This window comes from Psammomys obesus, unplaced genomic scaffold (assembly GCF_907164565.1).
Source record: "Psammomys obesus unplaced genomic scaffold, mPsaObe1.curated_primary_1811, whole genome shotgun sequence".
Lineage (NCBI taxonomy): Eukaryota > Metazoa > Chordata > Mammalia > Rodentia > Muridae > Psammomys > Psammomys obesus.
In genome coordinates, this window is record NW_026591598.1 from 16,366,733 (window position 1) to 16,381,774 (window position 15,042).

General features: G+C 51.2%; 1 protein-coding gene across 2 annotated transcripts in view; it reads right to left on the reverse strand.

Moving 5' to 3' along the window:
• Window positions 1–292: 292 nt before the first annotated feature.
• The window catches only part of Vwa5b1 (von Willebrand factor A domain containing 5B1), a 63,948-nt gene continuing 49,198 nt past the window's right edge, over window positions 293–15,042 (reverse strand). For both annotated transcript variants that reach the window (XM_055611201.1, XM_055611202.1), the window contains exons 17-22: window positions 12,775–12,912; window positions 9,982–10,116; window positions 7,739–7,813; window positions 7,070–7,139; window positions 6,206–6,323; window positions 293–4,774 (exon numbers count right to left, since the gene is read on the reverse strand). In XM_055611201.1, coding sequence (XP_055467176.1) covers window positions 4,277–4,774; window positions 6,206–6,323; window positions 7,070–7,139; window positions 7,739–7,813; window positions 9,982–10,116; window positions 12,775–12,912 — 1,034 coding nt within the window. In that variant the 3' untranslated portion in view covers window positions 293–4,276. The remainder of the gene's footprint in view (window positions 4,775–6,205; window positions 6,324–7,069; window positions 7,140–7,738; window positions 7,814–9,981; window positions 10,117–12,774; window positions 12,913–15,042) is intronic.

The following is a 15,042-nucleotide window of genomic DNA, read 5'->3' on the forward strand; positions in this document are numbered from 1 at the left end:
TCTCCAGCAGGGAACTGTAGAATTGGCTGGGCATGGTTACCGAGCCCCTGGCCTGGGGACAGATCTTTGTGGATCAGGTCACCCAGCCACACAATGCCATGCATGCCCGTGCCCCAGTTATTTTCAGTGGCACAGTAGAGAGAACCATGTTAAAATGTGCCTCTTTGTCGCTGCCACTGTCAGGGAAGAATTCAAACAAACAAACAAACAAACAAACAAACAAACAAACAAACCTCTGCTTAGTAGCAATGGACACATGCCCCATGCCCCCCCCCCCCCCCCCCGCTGCAGGACACTAGGACATAGAATGCACTTCTTCCTGGGTTACCCTGAGATGTAACAGTGTCACAACTGGGGCACGACTTAGAACCCCAAATGACAAGTTCTGGGGTGTCAGGCAGATTCCAATCAGGAGAATGGAGTAGCCACTCTCTGGGGGAGGGCCACTGTGGCCAGATGGAGCTGGCCCTTTCCACACTATCTCCTCTTATGGGTTCCTGCCAAGGGAGAGGGCGGGGCCGTGGTTAGTAGAGGAATTTTGTCTCTCAGATAGGGTGCAGACAGGACTTAGAGGAAACTCCCGGAAGCCTCTATTGGCTAAAGCACCAAGCTGGAAGGCAGCGGGCCTTTTTCACCCCTCCAGAGAACAGACGAAAATCGGCAAGAGTTGGTATTGGGAGCAGATACTCCATCAATCAGCTATAACCATGCTGGCTCAGGTCACGGGGGCACTCACTTGCCTTCAGGCAGGGAGAGGATGGATTGGAAACCAAGGCCACATATTTACAAGTGCAGTGTGGGCCAATTTACTGAATGAGGCCAAGCTTCCCTGGGCTCCAGAGCTTCCCTGGGCTGGGCCTTAAGAGACAGGGCCCGCCTGTGTCAGGAGGTAGACCCATAGGGCGTCCTGTTGCAGGTACTCCCTTGTTCCACCAGGAAGCATGGTGGCACTCCTCTCTGGCTATCACTGTGGCCAGCTGTCCTCGCGCCATCAAGAATTTCTGAGCACTCAGGAGATCTATAGATTAGTGTAAGCCAAGCTCAGACAGTGCTAGGCTCAGGCTATGCCCGCACATGCAAGACCATGGGGGTGGAGAATGGTCAGTCAAGATAAACCCAGCCCTGGACCATTGAGTGCCAGAGGGAGCCATGGACGCTCTTCCAGTACCCCTTGCCAAACTCTAAAGGGACAGGGACAGCAGCCAGTGTGCTCACGGGGGCACTTCACATGCCTTCCATACAGCAAACACTCCATAAAGGCTGTTTAGATGTTAGTGGCAACTTAGGGAAATGCCCAAAGACCAGCATTTTTTTTAACCAGGCGTCTTTGGAAGAGCCACATGCTGGGTGACCTCCTTGGGCACTGGTGGTGCCATTAATCGATTAGCATCCTGACCTGCTTTGTTAAGTCTGTTTTCTGGGGGTTTCTCCAGCATGTTTGCCACACAGAAGTTCCTTGTGGGTCAGCAACAGGTTTGGAAGTACACACTTCATAGAATCCTAGCATTCTACAAAAAAATAAAAGAGGGCCTTGGAGGAAGACAGCCAGTTGCCAGAAGCCACACAGCCCAGTGGCGGCTGCGTTGGGACCAACCCATAGCTCCTCAATTCTTGGCCCATGTTTTGACCACTGAAGGCCATGTTGAGGCTGACTGGACAGTCCCAGTGGATGTTTCTTCACACAGTGAGGACTTTGGTGTCCCTTTGACATGACCTTGAAAGTAAAGCTGGTTTAACAAACTAAATGAGTTCAAGTTCATCTAGCTTGCAGGGACAACAGTGTAACCTTTTGAGATCTTTGTGCCACTCTGGTCTCTCAGCATGTACCCACTCTCTATGACTCTTATCTTTTCCTTAAGGCCCAACCCTTTGGTCATCTACTTGGTGAGGCAGGTAGTGGGTTACTGAGGCACAAGTCATCTGAGTACCGCCGAAGCAGTTTTTACAAACGTGTCTTGTCCGGAAACTTCCTTCGCCAGTCCTTGGGTTAATGAAAACCAAGGGATTTGTTTCTTGGTACTATGGTGCTGGGAGGGTGAGTTCAGGGCTATAGGGACCAGCATCTCTGTATATACCAAACACACTGCTGAGCTCTGGCAGCTGGTGCGTGGGCAGATCTTTCTAGGTATCTCATAGTGCTAATTCCATTGCCCCGAGCCATGGCCACCGTCCTCTCCAGGTCCTGAGGCTCTGGGATTAAGCTCATGGGCTCACTAGACAGTTCGGCTTGCTCATTGCTAGAGGAAGAGAGGGGCCTGGGGCGCACACACAACATGTTCAAAGTCACACAGAAGGAGAGCAAATCCCTGTTTACCAAGAGGGAATCTGGGGAATGTTAGCAGAAGGAAACTCACTAGCTCTAGAATGCCGAGAGAAGGGAAGTCCCTCACTGTCCAAGGGAGCATCAAGACTGAGACCCAGGTCCACACCTTCTGACTCCCAGCCTGACCATTTTTCCACTCACGATGACCAGGCAGTGGACACTACCCATGCAGTCCTGGGGAAGCTAGAGCTGCTAAGTAAGGAAAGTGGTGGGAGTTTTGAGGGAGCAGGGGAGTTAACTTTCTCCTCGTATCTCCTTGGGACCTTGGGTGAGGCAATCTACATCCCTGTTCCTCTTGGTGACACTGATATTAAGCCAATACCCAAGACTTTATTCTGCCCCATCTAAGTTCAGGGCCTGTGGGGCAGTTTCTTCCCAGGCTGTGAATTAAAAGCACAAGAGACCGGTGAAGTAGGGAAGAGACTTTGCCTCTTCAAAAGGGGACCCTTTGGGAAGGTACAGCAGTGTTCCTGGACATGACAGGGCATGAGGGCAAGGAGCAGAGCATCCAAATCCTGTTGGGCCTGCCTCTCCTCCCTTCACTTAGCAGGTGTTCTGTGGAAGCATCCCCTCCCCCAACTCTAGCTGCTAATATAGACTGCATATCCCTTAGAATCTTTATGGGGCCCTGCCCTAGCTCAGTGCCCATAAGACCCTTGTGGATTGGTTTAATCAAGATTTGTCTCACCAGAAAGGAAATGTTGGGAGGATTTCCTATTAGGGCCTTGGTGACTACTTTTTGAGACAAACATCAGAAGCTAAGACCTAGGAGTAAGGGTTTTATGGGGTCCACAGCTTGTCTAGGGTCCTTGGGGAGACCCAGGCACACTTCTGGGCAAGGGTGAGGGGAGGGCTTAAGGCCTAGACAGTCTGACACCAGTCCAGGGGTATCACATGATGCTCCTGGACTGGGGGATGCCCCCTCCCCGTTCCTGCTTTGAAGTTTCAAGATCCTTTTATTCCTTTCCATCTACAGACACAATGCAGCCAAGCCTTTTTTTTTTTTTTTTTTTTTTTTTTTTCTACAGAGAAGTTTTCTCTCTGTGGGTCATTGCTAAGAGACTCCACTATCCCAGAATGCAATGCACACAGAGGTGCTGTTCTAGCCCCTCAGTACAAATGGAGGGAGTCACTTGTGTAAATTATTTAAGTCTGGTCTCTTCGCTGACTCCGGTGAGCTTGCCTATCCTAGAAACTAGTTCTGCAAGCCACAGCTACAAGGCTGGAAGGGAGTCTTTCTCCCATGGTGGTCCTCCCTACATCTTCTTAGACAGGAAGCCAAACTTCATACCATGGGTGCAGTGCTCAGCTACTAGGAGGAATCCCTTGCAAAGCCTTGGGAAGGACGGTTCCCTGTTTGGCTTGCTAGTGGGAGATAAAGCCCCCAGACTATTACCAGGAAGATTCAAGTCTGCCCCACAATGCAACTGACAGAGGAGGTCTCTCAGTACCCGGAGGAAGCTTCTGGACCTGGTTGCTTGTCTTTGACAGGTTTTCTTATGGACTCCTCCCCACCACCTTTTTTTTTTTTTTTTTTTTTTTACTGGACTTGAACTTTGCTCTCTCTATTGCTTGCCAACATTGCTCTCCAGGGAAACTCCTCTCTCCTCTCCTCTCTCTCTCTCTCTCTCTCTCTCTCTGTGTGCACACATGTATGTTAATTTCTCTTGCCATGCCCCAGCAGCAGCAAATCCTGCAGCTGCTTGAAGGTCTGAATGGAAAGGAAGTTTGGGTCCATTTGAAAATCTATCTCACCTTCTTGTTTTGTAGATGGGGAAACTGAGGCCCTGATGGGGCAGTCACTGATCTAAAGTTGGTAGGTGGTAGCAAGGTTGGGATTGAATTCAGGCCTACCCACTGCCAGTCCAAGGCTCTTTCTAACAAGACTATATTGAATACAGCTTTCAAAAAGTTCCCCTATCAATGCAAACAGCCCATCCCTCTCCCCCTCCCTTACACATAATCGGGGTTGTAACAGAGCATATTGAATTCCAGGTTCTCATCCCAGTGTCGAAGGAGCACAAACAGCTGGCGAGCCGTGGCCTTGAGCGCGCTCGGCGTGCGGCCCTCAGGCACCTCCTGCTGCTCCAGCCACGAGCTGGCCTTGGCAGCCACCAGCTCCCATTCGATGAAGAAGTTCGCTGAGCTGTGTTCCAGCCATGCCAGGGCCACCACAGTGGCCCACAGCTTTCCTGTGTACTCCAACATCGCATTTGGCTCCGGATCTGAGCTGCCTTCAGCTTCGGGCTCTAGGGAGACGTTGTCACAGGGTGGGGGAGGGGATGAGCTGGTGCAGTGCTGTGGACTCTTCAAACCTTGCCGGCGGGTGGTGGGGGACATTCGGAGGCAGATGAAGGGTGAAGTCCACTTGAGTTTCTCCATGGGGATTTGGATGGCCTCGCAGAAGGCCTGGTTGAGCAGAAAGGCTCCCGAGGCCAGCTGTAGCGACAACTGCGGGCAGGGAAACATCTCTGTGAGCTTCAAGCCCATGGAGGGCCAGGCCACACAAAATCCAGATACGCTATGTCTGCGCGCTCGTCAACCTCTGCTCCCTCTGACTGTCTAGGGCATTTTCAGGATACCCAAGTCGACTGGGCATGCCCTCACTTTGTCTTCCAGCTTTGCAGGCCAATCACTCTCTAAGGCAAATGCACTCATACCCTGTGCAGGCCCTCCTGGGCCACTGGGATTGCTCAGGCATGTTCAGCAGACTCTGCTCTGCTCACCCATGTCCCTGCATGCATCCTGGTCACTCTCCAGTCCTAACAGGCTTGGCAGTCCACTGCCTGTCCTCCTCACACCTGCCCCACCCCTCTTCCCTCTCCCATGGCTGTTTATCTGTTTTGTACTCAAAGGGACCTCCAGCCACAAAGCCTGGATTGCACATTCTCTGAAATCCCACCCAGATCAATTTCCCATTTACTCAGTTTTCTAACTCTAGTGTGTGATTTATAAAGCCTTGCACCATTGGCCCCCTGTTTCCCGCACTCTCACCCCTCAGGTCCATTCTCCAGATGCCAACCTGTCTCCCCTCTAGGCTTTTGGCCATGACTCCTCAAGATTTAGTTCTTGGAGTCATATTCCATCCTGTCAGCATCCCCACCTCAGGCCTTGGGGTCATACTATCAAAGCAAACCTGTCCTCTCCCAGCTCCCAAGGGGTGGAGTTGCCAGGTTCCTTCACTGGCTTCATCCTAGGGACTAGGGTTATCTAGTTCAAGGTCATCTCCCCAGGGTCTGCAGTGAGCCCGACTGGGTTAACGCTGGCAAGTGATTACGTAAGTGCTCCGCTGCCCTGGCTATCTAGGGATTCCAAATGACCCCAAACATGCCCCTGGGTGTGTGGGGATGGAGCTATGAGGTGATGTTCCCAAACCGCATCTCTGTTTCATGTACCCGTGAGCCCCAAGCTCAAGAACCCCCCAGATGCAGCAAGACCTGGCTGCCTTGTGTTATTGACTCTGAGCTGCAGGCTGCAAGTGGAGGCTTCTCTCCTCACTGTAGTATGCTGGGCCCCCTACAGAGCCACTTTTGAAGCCAAGGCATGTTCTTGGGATGCAACTTTGACTTAAGCTGTGAGTCATTTCAAGGCTTATTTTTATGTACTGAAAACAGACATGTGGATGTTTTAGGATGTTGCAAAAGTCCTACGAAAATGCAAGGCAAGGATTGCAGAGAGCAGAGCAGTTTCTTGATGGTGGCACTGGCTAATACCTGCACCCCAAGGTGGGACTCCTGACCCCTCTTCCTTGGTGGGGATGTCTAGGAAGCTCAGGAGTGTTTTGGATAGGAACTCTGAGAAAAGAGCTCCTTCTGTGTGACCACCAGAAGGCATGGACAGGGGCTGAGCTGGGTGGGAGGGGCTCTGAGTTCTGGAGCTCACCAGTGGTAGGTAGTCAGAGCTCTGGCTGCCCAGGATTGGCTCTGAAGCCTTGGCCAGCGATTTGCTGAAGAAGCCTTTGGCAGCTCGGCTCAGTAGCTTGGACTTGTTGAGACTCAACCTGTGTAGAGAGAAACAGGTTCTCTGGTCATCCCAGCCCTCTAGCGCCTTGCCCAGAAGCCACCAAAAGGCAGGGCCAGAAGAACCCAACAGACGGTCTCCTCCAACCTCCTCACTTGACAGCCAGGGAAACTGAGGCTCGGAGAAAGGGGGAGGTGGCCATCCCTAACTAATCTGTTAGCAACAACAGGGCACCGGCCAGATCAGTGTTTCCCTATGGCTATCTATGGACACCATGCCCTTCCAAGTCCAATGATGGAAAGACTCCTAAGATAGTTTGACAGTTCACAGTGTCAACTTGACAGGATCTAGAAGCAACGAAGAGACAACTCTCTGGGCTAATTGATGAGGGACAACCCACCCTGGATGGGAGCAGCTCCATTCCACGGACTGGAGTCCTGGACTGAATTGAAAGGAGAAAGCGAGCTGAGCTCTGGCATCCACCTCTCTCTGCTTCCTGACTGTGGATACCATGTGACCAGCTGCCTCACGCCTCTGCCACTACACCTTCCCCGCCATGATGGACAAAGACAAAGACAAAGGTATCTACTTATTGGCCTTTCCATGGGTATTTATGTTTAAAAAGACCTTGGAAATGGTGGGGGATATTTAGGCAGCTTGAGACCTGGCACACTGTGCTATCTCTAGGTGACAGGGCCTTTAGCATCCTTGAGGTGAGGCTGTCCATGCCTTTGACACCAGCAAAAGGAGAGAAAGCATCATGTTCTCAGGGGAAATTCCACTTACTTGGATCCAAACATAGCCTCGGAGGTCTTCATGGAGGCCAGAGCACTACTGGACAAGTTGTGAGGGGGACCTGGAGAGCCACAGAATGATATACTGAGATTTGGTAGGGGGCCTGTCCACTGAGTCACCTCCCAGCTGGAAGAACAGGTTTTGAGTGGGATGGAAGCTTGACTTTGAATAGATGGTGCCAGAGTGTGAATTGATTGATAAACAAGGGGCAAGAGAGACATAGGTAGGGACAGGGACAGTGGGTGAGGGTGACATAGGTAAGGGGCAGGTGAGCCTAGGCACTTGTAGGCAGTCCCTGGCAACTTCTGGGAGGTGACCGAAGGGCTGTGACAGTTCCACACCAACCACTTTGTTTTCCAGCTAGTTGGCAGACTCTGCTAGAGGGTGGCATGGTGGGTGTGATGGAAGCAGGGGTCCCCAATTCTAGGCCCAACTCTATAGCAAACTTGCTAGGTGGCCTTTGGAAAATTGTTCCCTCTTTCAAGCCTCCTCCTTCCTCTTTAAACTTGGGGACAGTCCTCTCCACCTCTTGCTGACTGTTCTGAGGCCTCAGCGAAGGAAGGTCTGGGCACTCTGCTGGTGTGGAGACATCTCCCTGTCCCTGGTATCCCTCATGTTCCACCATCAGAATAAGAGAGTCAGCCCCAGCTGCCTGCTTACCGTCTGCAGCTGTGTGCTTCTCACGGCCAGGGGACAGGGTTTTACTGAAGGTCGAAGTAGAGTTTTCCTTGAGGGCTGCAACAGAGGACGCCAGTGGGGCCTGAGCACCCCTACCCTTCCCTTCTTCCTACCATTCTGGGAACACCCCTACTCACTAGGTGGTGGGCCCTTGGCCAAGTTACTTTATCAGTTTACATTGTAAATCGGAGCTAAAGAGACCTGTCTTACAGTCATTGGAAGGGGTCAGTTAACGCTCAGCGCTTCACCAGGTATTTGTCAAGTACTCTTGTGAAACCTCGAACCACAGACCCCACAGGAAATCTGGGGCAGATGAGGAGAGTGCATTGGGATGGGAGTCAGGGTCTGGGTGTGGCAGTCATCTCCTCCCCAGGTCTGTGCCTGCTGAGATGATCATTCCAGGTTTTCAGCAGGCACCAGTCCCTAGCCCTAGCTCATTAGAAGGCTTTGGGCCTCAGTTTCCCTGTCTGTAAAACATGACATGATATTCATGGTCCACACCTGTGCTTGTTGGTGGTTTGAATGCAAGTGTCCCCATAGGATCATGGATCCCCAGTTGGGAGGACAGTTTAGGGGAGATTTGGAACCTTTAGGAGTCAAGTCTAACTGGGGGAACTATGTCAGTGGAGGTGGTCCTTGAGGCTTTAAATTCTCACTCCACTTCCTATTCTCTTTCTTTCTGCTTCCTGTATGTGGATGAAGATGTGAGCAGCCAGCTTCCTGCTCTCGACACCATGCTCTGCCCTGCCTGCTCTTTCCCCTGCTCTCGTCACCAGGATGGATTCCCCCTCTGGAACCATCAGGCACAAATGAATCCTTTCCTCTCTAAGTTGTTATTCTTGGGGTATGTTATCACAGTACAAAGGTATAACCAATGCGATGCCACACCACGATGATTATTGGGACTGATATCTAGAAGTAGCCTGGGGGACAATCTGACGTAAGGGAGGATCTAAATTACAGAAAAGAGGCTCAAGCACAGACACATTCAGCAAAGCTTCTCTCTCCCCAAAGGAGACAGGGCTCATTGCCGCAGCACTCAGAATGAGGACGAACTAGAGACAGAGGGACTAAATGGCTGAGCAACCAGGAAGTAAGCACAGCATCACTTAACCTCGCAGTTCACAGCCACACACTCAGTCTAAGCCTTGATTCCATCACACACTGGCTGTGTGACCTTGGGTGAGTCGCTTAACATCTCTGTTGTCCACTTTCCTCCTTTCTTTGCCGAGGAGCAGAAAGTCTCTTAGGAAGTGTGTGAGGGGTTCAGAGTAGTGAGGAGGAAGCTGAGCACAAGGAGATCTCTCAGCAAGGGCCCTGGCAGCTTTTGGTAAGGTATGCGGAGAGCTACAGGAAGAGCTGTGGAGCTAAAGATGTGGACCTTGAACAAAGCATGATGGGAAGAAAGGGGCTCTTAATTTAAATGGAAGCCACAGCCTGCCAAGGGCTGCTGCAGAGAAGGAACAGCTGGACTGGAACTTTCCCCGAAGCTCAATGACTGGGCTCTGCAGGTCCCACAATACAAAGAGACCAAGACATTGATTGTTCTTAATTTTGAAGAGTGTCACTGGGAATCCTTTCCTCTCCTCTTTCTTTTACTCAGTCTCTCCTCTGAGGATGCAGAGTGGGTGGCTGATGAGGATCAGGGTGTGGCCTCTGACATCCTCCCCAGGTTCAGTGGAGAGCAGGATGTCCCCATTGGGTACAGAGGGTTTCAAGGGGTTAGGATGAGAACAGGTATCTGGAGAGCCAGGAAGACAGGCAGCGATGAAAGATGCAGAGCGGCCAGCCTGTCAATCAGCTCAAGGTCACACAAAGGTCATGCCACAGCTATCTAAGCACCAGGCAATCAGGTCAAGGCTGAAAGGGAGGTTGCTGGGAACCTAGAAAGCAGGAGATGGTGGGACCCAGGCAGCTGGGATGGCTTCCTTGGTTATCACTTTCTCTTGCTCATTCAGTTCCCAGAACTTGGTGTCTGGGAGAAGCCAGAGGCTGGAGGGAAGGCGTCTGAGGATGCTTTGCAGGAAGGCCAGGTAGAGAGGCCCTGCCTGTTCTCTGTTTCCTGCCTCTGTACAAAAGAGTTATACCAGCCCCTTTGGTGCCCCACCAGAACCTGAGAGACATGGTCTTTCCCTCCCCTTGCTTAGGGGTCTAAGACTGCAGACTCAGAGAGTCGGCCCCTTAGGCCTCAGACACAGGGTGCCTGGGCTTTCTGAGCCACTTACCCAGGCTCTGGAATTTGCTGTCTCCTGCAGCTGAGGAGTGTTCTCTGAGCATGGCCTGGGACCGTGCAGAGCCTGCAGAGGAGCGCTTCCACTGTCGGGTCAGGTTCCGGAAGCTGACCATTCGTAGCATGCCACCTTTGCGGAGGACAAGGAAGGACAACGGATCAGGTGGGTGTGAACCTGTTGCTTTCTGCCCTTTCCCCAATGCTGTCAGCAATGAAGGGATGTCCCTTCTGTTTTTCAATTAACCCAAGAGAGGCAAGCCTGGCATAACAACACTATGAACTGAGTTTGATGATCTGAGTTTGAGCTCTGGTCCCATCCCTCACTAAGATGTGAACCCCTCTGGGCCTCAGTTTCCCTCTCTGTAGAATGGGGATAACAGTTAACAGTCTTTGCCTTACCAGGTAAATATAACTGCTGACATACTGTGAAATGTCCCATGTCCCTGCCCCCTCCTCATACACAAGTCCTTGAAGCCCCGGGCATTGCCAATAGCAGGTGGAGAGGTAAAGCCAACTCCCCAAAGTATGTTTAGGGGGCCTCATTCTCAGGGGACACGAGTCTATGGCTCATTCCTTAAAAATAAAAGTTGTGTTGCTGGGCAGATGGTTCGGTCAGTGAAGCCTCTAAGGACTTGAGTTTGAGTCTCAAGTCCTTAGAAAGAGCTTGGTATGGTGGTACGTGCTTTTAATCCCAGTGCTGGGGAGGCAGAGGCAGGGGGATGCCTGGGACTCTCTGTCCAGCCAGCCAGCTAGCCCACCCGCTGAGCTTCCAGCCATTGAGGCTGTCTCAACAACACCTGAGATTGACCTCTGGCCTCCGTGTGTGGCCACACACATATGTATGCACACACACACACACACACACACACACACACACACCCATGTGGTCACACACCTACAAATACACAAATGAAAACAAAGTAACAGTCTCACTGGGAAGGCACTTGGAAAAGCTGTAGCCCACAGTCCATTCTCCTGGCCTCTCGATGTGAACCAGCACTTTAAGGGCTCTGAGACCTTCTGCAGCAGGGAAAGAGTTCAGCTGCACTTAACCCAAGGTCCTTGAATGCACTCCTTGATATTTTCTTTCTTTTTTTCACTAGACAGCTATTTACAGGCTAAGAAATGTGGGATTTGTTTCCTAGCACACATATGGGGAAGGCTGGACTAGACCGCAGGGGCTTTAGGATTTGGAGTAAGAAAGTGGCCTGGGTCCTTGCAGCCACATGGTGAGAGAGAGAGAGAGAGAGAGAGAGAGAGAGAGAGAGAGAGAGAGGCTTCCCGGAAACAGGAGCGAGATGACAGCAAGGTCACAGTCAGTCTCTGGTCTGAGCTGGAAATGGCATGTGGAAATGGGATGGGAAGGGTAAAGGAAGGCATGTTCTCAAGTTGTGGGTTGTGACCTCTTTGGGGTCATATAATTCTTTCACAGGAGTCACGTATCAGATACCTTGTGTATCAGATACATTATGATTCATAACGCTAGTGAAATTACAGTTACAAAGTGGCAAGGAAAATGCTTTTCTGGTTGGGTTCACCACACCACGTGGGAACTGTATTAAAGAGCCACAGCACTGGGAAGGCTGAGGACCACTATCCTACTCAGACACCCACAGACCTCGTAGACATACACATGGCTGTCACAGATGACACACACGAACACAGGCACCGTACACATACGGCTGCACATACAGCTTGCCACTGGGCACACGTGGAGGTCAGAGAACAACCCGCAAGAGTCGGTTCTCTCCTAAACCCAGCAGCTTCCAGGGGTCAAACTTAGCTCCCCAGGCTCGGCAGCAGGTGCCTTTACCTGGTGGACCATCTTGCCAACCCCAGGTCACAGCAGATATAAAGAGACAGTATGGAGGAGTGGGGGAGGATGCAGGCTTTGGACCAGGCCGTTGGCATTCAAAGCTTAGCTCCTCCAGTCCTGCTGTGTGACCTCAGGCCATGTCACTAATGGGGCCATAATGGAGTTATTTTGCAGAACTGTTTCGAGGGTTAGATAATCTAAAATATGCTTTAAGGATGTGGATTGAGTGTGAAAACAAAAGAACAAGTCAGCTTTAGGGATTGATCCCAGGGCCTCCCACACACCGGGTGAGCATGCAACCATTGAACTATATCCCTGGCTCTCTTTTTGACTTCTTATTCTGAGACAAGGTCTTGCTTAGTTGCCCAGGCTAGCCTTGAAAACTGTGTGTGTAGCCCAGGTAGCCCTGGAACTGCAACCTTTCTGCCTCCATCTTCTGAGTAGCCAGGATGACAGGTCTGTGCCACCAGGCTGGGCCTGATGGGTGAAGGGATATCCCCACAGTGGAATATGCTGTATCATCAAAAAGAACATTTAGCGTTCCTTCAGGGATGGATGATTTTTCACATCCACAATTTGAAAAAAACAGAGTATGTGTCAGTGTGTTCTAGCTGAGGTAACCTTTTCTGTGTCTCTTGATTCCCCTCCACGTAGACACCCATCAAGAGATATCAGGACGGGCACAGCAGGGCCGTTCAAGCTCTCCTTCCTGGGTGACTGTTACTCTGACCCATCTGTACCTAGTCTGTGTCATTCTAGACACTTTGGGACTCTCTACAAGGAGCTTGCATCATTCATTGTCCCTCCTGAGGAAGACCAAATCCAGTAAAGGCATTTTGCTCTTCTCCCCCTGAGCGGCTGAGCCACCTGCTGGGAGCCATTTTTTTTTCCTGCTTTTGCATCACCCACCTCGCACCCCTGTCTGCAGGGCTGAGGCGCCCCCCCCCCGCCCCGCGCGCACACACATCTTACCAGAGTTGGGGTACTTCACCACGGTGGGCAGGTACCGCCGCTTGCTTATGTCCACGGGCACGAAGGCTGTGTATTTGCTGATCACATTGCAGGCCTTGCTGGTGTGCACGGCGTTCACCTGGTATCGACGATTGGAGCCTGTAGGAGGAAGAGCCAGGGCTCACTGTCTGGGATCAGGAAGTCCTGCTTGTGTGGAGACTCTGGAAGCTAGAAGGAAAGCTTGACCAGCAGACTCTGTCTTGGGGATCACATAGGTCTTGAAATCAATGGCGTGCCAACGGACCAATTAAACACATTAAGACAACAAAAACAAAACAAAACAACAAAAACCGCCAAACATTATCATTTCATAAGATAGAGGATATTTTAATGTAAAAAAAAATTATGTCATTATCTTAGAAGAAAAGGTAACTAATTCCTTTAAATAACTTGTGTTATTTAAAAAGGTGTTCTGTGTTGTCTGTATTTTATATTTGAATTTCGCAGATTTCCAATGGGAACCTTGTTACAGGGCTTTATGGGTTCCCGGACTGGTGGGATCTGCTCTGCTGAGAAGATTGAAAAGCGGTGGCCCGGCAGATGGCTCCGTGGACAAGAGTGCTTGCTAAGGGAGCATGAAGTTTGTGTTCCCAGCATACAAGTGAAAGGCTGGGTGCAGTCATGGCCATCTGTAATCCAGTGCAGAGGATGTGGAGGTTGGGGATAGGGCAAGGAGACAGGAGGATCCCTGGGGCTTTCTGGCCAGCCACCCTAGCCAAAAAGTCCCAAGCATCAGGCTTGGTGCAAGACTCTTGTCTGAAGGGAATAAAGTGGTGAATGATAGAGAGACTCACCCAGCATACTCCTCTGGGGTCTGTATTCACCCACCCACCTCCATAATCCCCACTGCCTACCCAAAACAGATGACAGACAGACAGACACAGAGGCACAGACACAATCTCTCTCTCCCTCCTCTCTTCCTCTGTCTCTCTCTGTCTCTGTCTCTCTCTCTCTCTGAGACTGAAATCCAGAGAAAAGGAGTGAGTACATGGCCACACAGTATGTGACCTTCTGTCAAATAGTGGGCCCTCTTTATGGCTCGATGCCTTCTGAGGGATGTTCAAGAAGCCAGGGAGTAGGGGAGTATTCACGGGGAGAAAGAGTATCATGCGTTACCCCAAAATACAAATTAAATATAAACTGCATAGTATGTAGATGAAGCATAAACTTAGAACAAAGAAATTACGTAATTCTTATTGGCCCTTATCTCTGTTCTCCAAGCGTGTTCCATGGAGATTTCATGAGTCAAGTTCTGGGGAAAGACTGCCCCAGTTCCCGAACTAAATTAGCTCAGGACCCATCCCCCGGCTGTACGTGGCTTGGATGCATGTGTTTCTGAACAGGACTTAATTAATTATCTGTGTAATTGTTTGATTAATGCTGGCCTCTCTTAGGCAGTGTCAGGTGCTCCTGGGAAAAGATTGGCTTGCTTTATCCTGTGCCAACTAACTCTTGGAGGCATCTACAGGGCCAAACACCTAGCCTGGCCTCCAGCCTGGTCCCCAGCTGACTGTCTGAAGTCATTGGGGCTGATGAGAATGCAGGATGTGGGCTGGGACTAGGGACCCTGGGGGAACAGTTCCGCCTCAGTGGAGCTCTTACCACTGTTGGGTCTCCAGAACCACCACAGGACCCTGCAGAGACATGCTGGATATAAGGGAGCATGGGGCGGGGGTGAGTGCAGGAGAGTGGGAGAGATGGAGGGGACCACAGGTTGAGGATGCAGGGGTGTGGGAGGGTGGTTAAGTGTTGGAGATGGGGGAGAAAAGGTTAATAGTGGGGCCTTCAGCAGAATGGAAGCCTTCCCTTTGGGCAAGGCATGGGGTGGGGCCTCCACGAGAGAATGGGTGGATCTAGGGGGTGGAACCAGCTTTTACTTTGAGGGTAGATTTTGGGGCTGTGGGAGAGGCTTTTACGAAGGGCAGGGATGAACGTTCGTTATGGGGAAGAGTGGGCTTGGCATTGGGAGGTGCTGTGAAGAGGGGTGACATACATAGGGCACTGGGAGGCTAGGGAGAGGACCTTGTGATATGGGCAAGGCTTTGCTGAGAAATGGGGTAGATACTCAGGTGTGGGAGGGAACGCTGGGTGGAGCTGGTTGGTGTGGCTAACCTAGGGTTACTGGGACAGTTAGAGCAAGGGCTTTGAGGGCTTTGGGGTGTGGGTGGGACTTCGAAGATTAGGGAGGGTATCTCCGGGAGCAGGTTGGGCACCAGGATGCTAGAGGGC